This window comes from Oncorhynchus keta, chromosome 34 (assembly GCF_023373465.1).
Source record: "Oncorhynchus keta strain PuntledgeMale-10-30-2019 chromosome 34, Oket_V2, whole genome shotgun sequence".
Lineage (NCBI taxonomy): Eukaryota > Metazoa > Chordata > Actinopteri > Salmoniformes > Salmonidae > Oncorhynchus > Oncorhynchus keta.
This window is the reverse complement of record NC_068454.1, coordinates 48,211,230-48,223,535: the sequence shown is the minus strand read 5'-3', so window position 1 is coordinate 48,223,535 and position 12,306 is coordinate 48,211,230. Positions and strand designations below refer to the sequence as shown.

Genomic DNA, 12,306 nt, shown 5'->3' with positions numbered 1-12,306 from the left:
CACATATCCCAGAGAAGTTAATGTACACCATCATGTGTACATTAAGAGTATCTTTGACAGACGTACCTCCATGGCGAAGACCCTGCAGGCAGACTTGCGGAGGGCATGCTTCATGGCCACCTCCAGACCCTCCAGGTCGTGGTGCTGGATGACGAAGGCCAGGACAGGCCACTGGAAGTTCCTCTCGCCCTTACTGAGGGATCCATGGGCCGAGATTAGACGGGACAGTTCCGGGGACGGGTGGCGCAACAGAGAGGAACCCACTTCTGGAGGGGAGGACAGTGTTACAATGAAGTGATAATGCCTGAGAAGCTGGTGTTTGGAGGATATATTGGCATGGGGGTTGTTAGGCCCGAGATGAAGTCTTTGGGGGCATTATCACTTATATACAACAGGTTTTAACCAATCATCATTCAGGAATAGACCCACCAATTGTGTAAATAACAAAACAATAAATACGGTATTACAAATGTCATGATGATTGGTAACACTTAGTAATTTGCAACCCTATTCCAGCTGACAATTACAAATAATTAATACTATGAAAAAAAAAATAGTTACACTTCATTGTCTTTTTCATGCAATGACCATTACCATAATCATTATAATCATTTTGTAGTAGACACCAGGTACATGAGTTAATGGTGAAGTTTGGAATAACTTTTGTCTGCATCTAAAACTCTTTTTAATGGACTATACTAGTAGTTTAATGGACTATACTAGTAAATAGGATCACATTCCTCTGGTTTGGTGGTTTAGGGGAAGGTTTACTCACCTGCATCCCCACTGTGGACTCTGCGTCTGGGCACGGCTTTGACCCTGGCCGGGGAGGCCGAATGCTGCTTGTCGTACTCAGAGGCCACCACAGAGTAGGACCTCTGGAACACCGTCCGCTTGGACAAGTCACTGTCTGTGATTGGGCTGGTCTCTAGACTGCAAGAGATGCAACAAAGAAATGTTGACCATCTGTTTATGTCATAGATGACACATAAATACAACACACACACAGTCACACCACACTGGAACGAGTCTCTTTCACACAAACACGCACAGATATGACACACGCTACAACCACATACAACACACACATAGACATAATCAGTCTGCTCATCTCTACTCTCAAAAAGAGTTTTGTTACCTGGGGGGCATGGATTTCATGTTGCTCTCGGGCTCCTCAAACACGTTGGGGCAAGCGTCAGGGGTGACTGAGATGTAGGGCGCAGGGACAGATGTGGAGCGCAGGTACCTCATCTCGTCCTGGAACAAGTTGTCATCTGTGTACCCACCAAAGTTCTCTGTGTGTTGCCTGGAAGAGAGGAGACAGGTTTACGTACATGTATCATATGTAGTTCAAAGATTTAGTGTTTAGGTTATGTGGATGCTACCTTATAGCAAATAAATGTTAAATTCCATGATGGTTTTCACTGTGTAACATGTTCACAGGACATGGGTAAGATACTACACACAAAATGTATGATCATCCTCACTTGAATTAAAGTGGCCACAGCGCTTCAAGTGTAATGCTGTCCCAAAGGGCATAAAACTAAAGGAGGAGGAGACTGTTTAGGAAGCAAAAATAAAAGGAAATCACCTTTAATTTTTCCCCTCCCAGTCTCTCCAGTCATTTTGATCATCACAAAAGATATCCATCATTTACCTGGCCAGCGTCTGCAGGTAGAGGCAGCCGATCTTGTTGGGAATCTCGTCCGAGACACCCTCCTTGAGGCTGGGCAGTGTGGAGTGGAGCGGGCGAGGCGGGTGGTGGCACAGCAGGCTGGGCTCAGCAGCACTGCTTAAGGACAGCAGGAACAGGGCGTTGGCACGGATCACCTGGTGGGCCTCCATGGTGGGAAGCGCCCGCGGCGTCTTCACCTGCAGGGGCTTCTTCCTCGACTGCTTCACCTGGATGGGTAGGGAGGGTGGTTAGAGGTCACGGATGGGTTAGAGGGGAAAGCAGGTAGCCTAGCAGTTAAGGGCATTGGGCCAGTAACCAAAATGTTACTTAGCAAGGCACTTAATTGCTCCTGTAAATCGCTCTGGATAAGAACTTCTGCTAAATGAATAAAATGTAGAGTTAAAGTTTGTGGTAATATTTGTAGGTAGAGGGCTGCGGGTCCCTAGAGAGATCATTGCGGCGCTGTCTGTATTTGTCATGCTTCTGTTGGAAGCTTGCGGTCAGATCAGACAATTTTGGGATTAAAATATTTTTTTGTTATCCCGCAGATTATTTGGAAACGGTCATCTTTCTGCACTTTATGGGTCAGCTTACCAATTGTATTAAAAAGCACATCTTTGTCGCATTATTCACACACTCAGAATTCGCTGCTTCAAGTTAAGTAGCCTACCTCGCCTATCCTAGTTGGGTGTGCGAGATCAAGTGCGCCTAGTATAGGTGTGGTCTCAATGAAATAGAGTAGGCTGCCTATGCATTTCCAAGGAAATATACATCCTAGTAGTTTACTACATCGCCTATAAATAAATATTGATCAATCATATTTGTGACCCGTTTCAGGAACTAGGCGTATGTCGCGGGTCACTATTTCACAGGAGAACCATTTGAACGTAAACTTTTTTAAATAAATGTTTTATCAAAATGCGTTTTCCAGAAATGCCTTCTCGAACATGAACTTTCATGTGCTTTAATAACAAACTTGCATGCCATCTGTTAATACGAATAAAATTGTTAAATTACGAGAATAGTTTTTGCAAAAAAAATCAACAACCTTCCTGCTAGCCATGATTGGTTGAGATAATGAGTGGGCTGGACATGCTGAGAGATGAGCATGCTTCTGTCGATTTGAGCATGTCAGTATGTGTTGGTAATCCTGTCTAACGCTGCTTTTTTTAATGTATTGTGTATTAAAGTGTTGCTCTCCACTTTTTGGAGGACTAAGTTTTGAAATCAGTGGAATTAGTGTATAATAGCTAAGGAGATGGAGAAAACACCTGTCTCCGGATGACATCTTCAAACCAAGGGAAACCATGGCATCCGACAGGAGACGCATCCAACCATGAATGATGTATACGGGTAAGATAGTCTAGCTAGCTACATTTTCAGATATTACTCATTCCTCATTTTGACAGCCATTGCTTGGCTCGCTATAGCCTAATGTTAGCTAGCTAACATTGAACCTGGTTGGTTAGCTACCTGCAGATTCATGCAGGGTAGTAACGTCATGAGTTGTGCTTATGGTTGATTGTTTACCTAGCAAGTATGCTAACGTTAGCTGGTTGGCTCGCTAGCTAACGTTAAGTATATGACCTTATTATTCATACCACAGACCATTTGCTTAGCTAGCTAACATTGAGCCTGGTTGGTAAGCTACCTGCTCTGATAAAGTAGTCTATAAAAAAATTGCTCAAAAGAAAGTGCAAGTCTCCAACTCAGCTCTCTTTAATCTACATCTAGCCTATCTGCTGATATAGCCAAGTAATAAAATGGGCCACGTGACAATCTCTGGTAATTAAACCTATTGCTTAGGTTATTTTTGCCCATTTTGAAATTTCCTATAGGGCGCAAAACAGCTGCGACCATGACTGGTAACTACGGTTGGGTTTGGGACAAGTTCTTGCAGTAGCAGGTGGGAGTCGGACAGAAAGCCAGCGGGTGTTGGAGGGTGCAGTATGAAATGCTGCGGGTGCAGGCGGGATAAATAAATCAGTCCCGGGCAGACCTCTACTTGTAGGAATAATGCATTATGATGCAGTTATAATGCATTGTAAAACTGTCATAACCCTGTTACCAAGGCTGTTTATGAAAGTACATGGTTGCGAAAGGTTATCCTCTGAACTGTGACTATTTACAGTGAGAAATTATAATATTGAGCATAATATGTTGTTAAATCCTGACGGTTAACTATCCAAGTATCCATTTGTTAAGTTTCAATTTGAACTTGGAGAATTTAATGTGTAAAGATAAGGTACAAAACAACAATTGATTGAAGCATCAAGAAGTACACTACCTTTTCCCTGGCTGCAGTCTGCTTCTCTCGTAGGTACTTCTCCCTGCAACGGTCACACACCAGGTACCAGGTGCTTCCTCCGATCCCGCCGTCTCCACAGTTTCCCGCCCAGCCCCCACAGAAGTGGCCAATGCTGTTATAGCCCTGGCCTCCCGCATAGCGACCACAACCTGCCCAAAACAAAACAACAAATTAAGCTAAAATCCACCAACTTAAATAGAACATATTAATATACATCTATCTTTATGCTAAGATCATATTGAGTAGTGTTGCCATATTAGCAGAGATACAGTGCAAATGGTTCAATGGGGTTAGCCACCATCCACCTCCGTATGAAGAAATGTTCTGCTTTCAAGCGTTATTTTCCATCCACAAATGTAATAAACAAAATATAGCCTGTCATGACTTAAAAATCAGACTTTTATATGTGAGAGGTCGGCTAACCTCTCACAGTGATATGACATGTGTATTTCTAACAGTATAGAATAAAAGCAAACCCAACATTGTTGATCTTACCTGGGTGGGCCTGCCTCATGTGGTAGGTGACAGGGTAGGGGTGCGACTCCCCACACAGCTCACAGATGGTGTCCTTCTCCGGTCCCCCCATGGCCAGCTGGGCCATCTCCCCAAACAGGTTCCCCCTGGGGCGCACCTCCGCCTTGTCTCTTTTCTTTTTCTCCTTCTTGGACTTCTTAGTGTCCTTCTCGTTCTCCTTTTTCTTCAGGATGGCACTGGAGCCCGGGCTGGGGAAAATCATGTTTTGGGTGGCTGCCTTGATGGTTGCCATTGAGATGTCCTCCCAGAATGCAACGAGGTGCTGGAGGGTGAGCGGCAGGATGGACTTAGCCCTCATGGTAGGGTGAGTGGCCACCTCGAAGGAGACGTGCTCCCCCTTGCCATCCTCGCACTTTTCGGGCAGGGGAGGCTCTTTGAGCATTGACAGGACCTTGTTCTTGTTGATGCTGCCCATCTTGGAGATGTCTGGCCCATGCGGGGAGATGTTGAACATATTGAGGGCCGAGGATATCTCCAGTGAGTGGCGGTTCTTCAGCTTGCTTTCCTTCTCCTCTTGGCCGCCCTGGCCACCCAGCGAGCTGCGGATGGGTGCATGCTCCTTGGTCCGCTCTGGGTTGAACTTGAGGAATGAGGAGCAGGCCATGGCGTCGTGGACGATACCCTCGTGCCAGAGGAACGCGGCGAAGACCGCCCGGGCACACTCTGCAACTGAGGGTGACATGGCCTGCTTGGCGGGCTCGGTGACCCTCGACGAGCTCTCACCCTTGAAGAGCGGGCCCGACTTATCCTTCTTGGGGCGCACGTGTCGGCTGGAGGTCTTGCGGCTGACTTTGGGCGACAAGCGGCTGCTCTCCAGCTCCTCCTTCACGGGTGCCTTGCCGATGCTGAAGTGCACCTTTGAGGAGCCCTCCTCTGCATTCCTCACCTCCACGTTTTCATTGTTTCCCTCATCATCATTGGAAAGAAGAGCACTAGACGTACACACCTCCACCACCTCGCTGTGGAGGTTCTCCTGGGTCACATGGGGCGACGGGGTGCGGTTCTCCGCATTCCTATCTCCTCCTTTGCTGCTCCCGTCCTTGGGTGGTAGTTTGGGTTTGGGCGAGGTTGACCTTCCCCTTAGAGGCTCTGAGGTGAGAGGGACCTTCTTCCTCAGGGTGTCCGGGTCCAGGGTGTACGAGTCCGACTTGGACCTTTCTCTGGGCGGGTCCAGCCGAGCCTTGGAGGGGCTGACATTGGGAGGGAGGTTCTGGTCATGGGGCTGGTTCTTGTCTTGTGGCATGTTCTTGTCAATTGGTTGGTTCTTGTCCTGAGCAAAGTTTTTGTCGTGCTGGGTGGAGGAGCGGGGTGAGGAGGTGCTGGAGGGGCTAGACCTCCCCGAGGTGGAGGAAAGGCCCTTCTGTTTGGGCGAGGTGGAGCGGGAGCCAGGGTTAGGCGACTCGGCGCGCAGCCCGGAGGAGTTACGATCACGCCCGTCGGCCTTCAGTGCCTGCAGGGTGTTGTGGTTGGGCGAGTGGGAGCGGCTATGGGAGTCCGACCGCAACTTGGCAGTGTCCGACCGCAGGATAAGTGCCTCGCTGGCCGGCGGATCTTTACTTTTGGACTGTTCCAAGGCACGACCGCCACGCCCCTCCTGTTTTGGGGAGCGACTTTCCAGTCGTTGTTTGGTGGCCGGGGACATGGGCCGCACCCCTAAGTTACCTAGTAGCCAGCCACAACATAGAAACAGTTATACAACAACTAAGAGGATTACTGTAAAAGGCAGCACATCTGTGTACAATACTCAACATCTAAGGGTCAAAACAAAATGGATTATGAAAGGGAAGAAAAATGGGGGGGGAGAAGAGAAACAACAGTAGAAGTCTGGACATAAAAAAAAATGATGTTAAAACATACAAATATTTGAGTCAATAAGTAACCTCTTTCTTAGACTGTGGAAAGTTGTGGACCAATATGTTTTAGTAAAGTGACAGCATTAGAGCAGAGGACAAAGATTATTCTAGAAGAGCCTTCAATAGCCTTTTCCAAAGTATATTCATCCATCTATGCATGTCTGAAGACCACTTACACAGACAGGGGTAGCTAATGGATCATGGTGCAACTGATGAGAAGAAGCCCATGCAGCCCAGCACTGTGCCCTAGAATAGCTAATATAAACTCAGCAAAAAAACAAACGTCCCATTTTCAGGACCCTGTCTTGTAAAGATAATCCGTAAAAATCAAAATAACTTCACAGATCTTCATTGTAAAGGGTTTAAACACTGTTTCCCATGCTTCCCATAAACAATTAAAGAACATGCACCTGTGGAACGGTCGTTAAGACACTAACAGCTTACAGATGGTAGGCAATTAAGGTCACAAGAGGCCGTTTCTACTGACTCTGAAAAACACCAAAAGAAAGATGCCCAGGGTCTCTGCTCATCTGCGTGAACGTACCTTAGGCATGCTGCAAGGACGCATGAGGACAGCAGATGTGGCCAGGGCAAAACAAAAAATTGCAATGTCCGTACTGTGAGACGCCTAAGACAGCACTACAGGGAGACAGGACGGACAGCTGATCATCCTCACAGTGGCAGACCACGTGTAACAACATCTGCACAGGATAGGTACATCCGAACATCACACCGTCGGGACAGGTACAGATGGCAACAGCTGCTCGAGTTATACCAGGAACGCACAATCCCCCCATCAGTGCTCAGACTATCCGCAATAGGCTGAGAGAGACAGGACTGAGGGCTTGTAGTCCTGTTGTAAGGCAGGTTCTCACCAGACATCACCAGCAACAACGTTGCCCATGGACACAAACCCACCGTCGCTGCACCATACAGGACTGGCAAAAAGTGCTCTTCACTGACGAGTTCAGGTTTTGTCTCACCAGGTGTGATGCTCGGATTTGCGTTAATCGTCGAAGGAATGAGCGTTACACCGAGGCCTGTAATCTGGAGCAGGATCGATTTGGAGGTGGAGGGTCCGTCATGGTCGGGGGGGGTCACAGTATCATGGGACTGAGCTAGTTGTCATTGCTGTGCATTACAGGGAAGACATCCTCCTCCCTCATGTGGTACCCTTCCTGCAGGTTAATCCTGACATGACTCTCCAGCATGACAATGCCACCAGCCATACTGCTCGCTCTGTGTTTGATTTCCTGCAAGACAGGAATGTCAGTGCTCTACCATGGCCATCGAATAGCCCGGATCTCAATCCCATTGAGCACGACTTGTTGGATCATTCCTCCCAGAAATGTCTGGTAACTTGCAGGTTCCTTGGTGGAAGAGTGGGCTAACTTCTCACAGCAAGAATTGGCAAATTTGATGCAGTCCATGAGGAGATGCACTGCAGTACTTTTTGCAGCTGGTGGCCACACCAGATACTGACTGTTACTTTTGACCCCCCTTTGTTCAGGGACACATTATTCAATTTCTGTTAGTCACATGTCTGTGGAACTTGCTCAGTTGTTGAATCTTATGTTCATACAGATGTTAAGTTTGCTGAAAATAAACACAGTTATCAGTGAGAGGACGTTTATTCTTTTGCTGAGTTTATAATTGGTCTTTAGAATTTATCCTGTCTAGGGACATTAGTCCCACCCCTAACCTCTATGTGAATAAGCATCTCCCCTATTCCTTCTGATAATTGTAGCTAGTGTTCAGTTTAGAACAATTTACCTATTTACTTGTGTTTTACTCTTGATAATCCTATTTATCCTGTTGTTCAGCATTAACTGACTCTGTAACGGATTCCCACATTTCAGTCTGAAGGAGGCATGCATTTTGTATGTTACCCACCCTTTTGCCTGAGAGCAAGAGATGAGAGTGCAGAACCATGCCCAGCCGCGGACGCACTGCTTTTGTGCACCCGCTCGTGAGAAGAAGCAAGGCTGCGTGATGAAGAACCATCTACAGCGGAAAACAGTGGTAGGTAAGCAAAACACAGGGAATGAATGCAGGGATACCCTCACAGAGAAAAGAAGTGTAGCGTGTACAGGTAAGTAGAGAAAACAGGTAAGAAAACACTCCACAGAGAAAGAGAAGGAGGGAGAGAGGAGTGAGAGAAAGAATGAGAGAGCTAGAGTGATGGAGGATGGCCATTGAGAGTGTAAAAAATATGGAGTCAGACCAACAGACATATGGAGAGCAGACAGCTATAGGATATCAGAGGGTAGTAAGAGATGCATGAACTAGGGCTGGTAGACATGAGTTTGAGCCAGGGGCTCAGAAAATGGAGTGAACGGAAACTAATTGATACATGTTATACTTTATTGAAACCTAATACTTGGGAGCATATCCACTGACCTGACCATGAGATTGTCTCTGATTTACACACCACAGGTGCTGTGAGTTAAGGTTAGTCATATTGACACATTCTCAAGGCATTTAGTTTAGTGTATCTGCCCAGGACCTTTATAGAGATTCATAACTGTAAAGAATGAAAGCATGTAGTAAACTAATACAGTAATAAGTACACTAAATGATGCTACCTAAATTCATATGATGAATTACACTAAGGTAGTCTACATTTGCAATGGGAGCACTAAGCAGGAATGGGATGTTTAAAATTAGAATCAGTGATACGCGTCTACCAAGAGGAGCAGGGTGACTTCTGACACAAAGACGAAGGCAGAGGCTGCATTCGTCAACATTTGTCGTCAGACACCTTTTAAATTGCAGGACATAGAAGCAAACCTATGTACAAATGCAACTATCTGTATGGGTGATCGTCAAATGCAGCCTTTTTGCCTCACTCTCTTGACAATATCTCTGGGCAGACTGCTGCTCGTGATCACGTCATATCGCTGAGTCTCTGTTTAAATCAGGGATGAAGATGGAGAAAGAACACTGGTATATAAACAAAAAGCAAGCAGCTACATTACTAGGCAAGGTATTGTAAGCAGCCGTCAGAACATAACAGCAATGTTAGGGTGTCTTCGGTCCCCCCCCAAAAAAAACAGAAATAAGCTAAACAAATATGCAAGTAAAAAAATCACAAACAAAAGAGTGATAAGCTGAGGAGGAATTAAGATGGGACCAGGGAGCACCTGGGCAAGCAAGCGTCGACACTGTCATACAGACGGACCGACTTACTCGGAAGCTGTGGCTGCGGCTGAGACACTTGGGACCTGGGGCATTGTCCAAACACAAATGGGCTGTGGACAAGGGAGGAGGAGGGAGGTTGGGCGGCTTGCTCAAATACGGAGGAAGAGGAGGGAGGAGCAGCTGGAGGGAGGAAGGGCCCAGACTGAATGGCACTATTCAGTATGGCAGTCAACCTTTGGTCACCTGCAAATAACGGAAGAGAAGGGGAAGGGGGGACTACAGCTTAGCTTACACTATGGTCTTATAGGATTCCAAAAGGTGGGGTATAAATCAATCAATGAATCCATTAAACAGTAACCATTAAAATGTCCATTGATTTTTCAATCATCTCCCACACAGGTAATGCCGGAGAGGTGGAAGGGGGTGGGGGTGTGTAGGGAGGTGAGGTGGGAGTTTCTGGATAGGAGGGGAGAAGGGGGTAAACTAAAGTGACATGGGGTAATGGGTGATGTCACAGTGTGGGGATTTGGGACAGTAATGGCGATTGGCCGGGCCGGGGTTGTGTAACTTGGGACCAAGTGTGGAACCCAAATAGGGAAAATAACACTGTTTGTACTATATGTACTGTAGTATCTCTAAGGTAGAGTGCATCTGCTTTCTACCCAACAACATAGAAAACTCCTCTCCTTCACTCATTTCCATATGGAATAAGAAAATGATCTAGATTTTAGGAGAAAAGTTCAGTGACTCAGTTTTGACTAATTACAGGGAAAATCAAGTATCAATCAAGTATCAGGCATAAATAGTTCCATAGAGAGAGATCTTTTGCAAAACTTAAATGGTACCAAGTTTTGAAAGTCCCCTTTATTCAGACCTATTCTATTGATTAATTTACCTTACATTTACCAGCTAAGAAAAAAACCTGGAGGGATTTTGGAGAGGAAAGTAGTCCAATGAGCCAGTAGGAAGCTGTGGGGGTTGATTCCGATTCGGCAGGACACCCTTTCACTTTGGGGGGGGGACTTGTGAACACTGGTGTTGGGAAGATATTCCAGGTCCCACCTGACCTGGCAGAAGCACACTAACTGGCCCATGCACACAGACAGACACATTATGACTGAATATAGCAGTGATGTTAGGTATGACATACACACATGTGAAACAATGAGACATGCAGAACAAAAAAATGGACAGAGTTAGTGCTTATTGACAGCCCCTGTGGCCTTGGAGGGTCAACTTGATCCAGTATGGGGAAAGAGTGCCGTTGTGGGCACTACCCACTTTCCCATGCTTTTGAGTGCACCACTAACTGATACAATCGGTTTCCACTAGTATTGTTACATTACCCAAAAATGCTAGCCAGAAGATTTAGGACTCATCCTGACCAGCTAACAAATTTTAAGGGGTTGTACAAAATGATACCACCCTAGATATTGTGCTGTCTTTGCACATTGCATCCTTATTGGCCATATGCTAATGAGGGCCTGTAGAAATGTAGGGGTTCATGAGGAAAGCATCTCTCTTACGTGGCTTGTAATGTGAAGCAATGTCAAGCGAGCAAGAAATTCGCCTTCATAAAGATACATGAAGCAGACGTTTTGGAGGTGTCTAAACCTAAACAAACTCAAGCAACAACAAAGTAAGAGCTGGATTTCAAGCAGTCTTTATTGTGAAAAAGAACATGAACTATGAGAAAGTCCACTTTAACTTGCGGAGAGGATAAAAAGAAAGTGGATTATTTTGTCACTGCCTTATATGCCCTAGCAGAGCATTGGAACTCTGGACTTTTGCATAAGCCAATTAGAGATAGGCTATCTGTTGGACTAGCAGCAAACATGCGCCTGTCAGAACGGAAGCAGCAAAGTCACCTGCAAGGTGACATAGTAACAACAAAAGAGGCATGCTCAGTGGATAGAGTTATCCAAAAGGCAGCCAGTATTAGTGGAAACAGATATTCCAGCATGAGAAAGCTAGCCATGGTAATGCTAATGGCAAATAGCAGCCAGTGTCGAAACCGTGGCAATAGCCCTGCACCGTGTACAGCAAACAAAGTAGTATGTGAAGTAGTGTGTGACCCTGTAAACAAGGTTCAAAAGGTGGATGATAGCATTTTCCTAGGAACAATAACAGCAGGAGGCGACCCATGGATGATTCAAGTGATGGACAGAAATGTGAAATTCAAAATAGACACTGGTGCCGATGTGACTTTTATCCCAGACAATGTGTTCAATCACATTTTTGCAGGAACCAGCAAGCCAGCTCTGCTAACAAAACCTCCGCTAAGGAAGAGCATCACAAGTGTAGTTCTACAAAAGGGAGAAAAGGTTACACTGGAGGATGTGTAGGTCATCAGCGATTTACACACAGCTTTACTAGGAAGACCAGCTATGACACAAAGCTTGAGCTAGTTGATCGACTTGACAGCACTGATTTACAGACACTGAAGAAAGCTATCCAAAGCTGGTTTTGGCACAATACAACAACTATATACCATCGAGCTGTTTAAAGCCGGATTTGGATACAAAAAGATTTCCCAAGCTTTAAACATCCCAAGGAGCACTGTGCAAGCGATAATATTGAAATGGAAGGAGTATCAGACCACTGCAAATCTACCAAGACCTGGCCGTCCCTCTAAACTTTCAGCTCATACAAGGACAACACTGATCAGAGATGAAGCCAAGAGGCCCATGATCACTCTGGATGAACTGCAGAGATCTACAGCTGAGGTGGGAGACTCTGTCCATAGGACAACAATCAGTCGTATATTGCACAAATCTGGCCTTTATGGAAGAGTG

General features: G+C 46.0%; 1 protein-coding gene across 23 annotated transcripts in view; it reads right to left on the bottom strand.

Annotated features, from left to right (window-relative positions):
• LOC118367218 (E3 ubiquitin-protein ligase MYCBP2-like) overlaps positions 1–12,306 on the bottom strand; it is a 307,475-nt gene that overhangs the window by 70,563 nt on the left and 224,606 nt on the right. For 17 of the 23 annotated variants that reach the window (XM_035750395.2, XM_035750391.2, XM_035750396.2 and 14 more), the window contains 8 exons: positions 9,560–9,754; positions 8,264–8,374; positions 4,479–6,179; positions 3,963–4,132; positions 1,658–1,902; positions 1,139–1,306; positions 776–933; positions 67–266 (listed from right to left, as the gene is read on the bottom strand). In XM_035750395.2, the coding sequence (XP_035606288.1) occupies positions 67–266; positions 776–933; positions 1,139–1,306; positions 1,658–1,902; positions 3,963–4,132; positions 4,479–6,179; positions 8,264–8,374; positions 9,560–9,754 (2,948 nt within the window). The remainder of the gene's footprint in view (positions 1–66; positions 267–775; positions 934–1,138; positions 1,307–1,657; positions 1,903–3,962; positions 4,133–4,478; positions 6,180–8,263; positions 8,375–9,559; positions 9,755–12,306) is intronic. The other 6 variants (XM_035750392.2, XM_035750397.2, XM_035750412.2 and 3 more) reach the window with 4 other exon arrangements.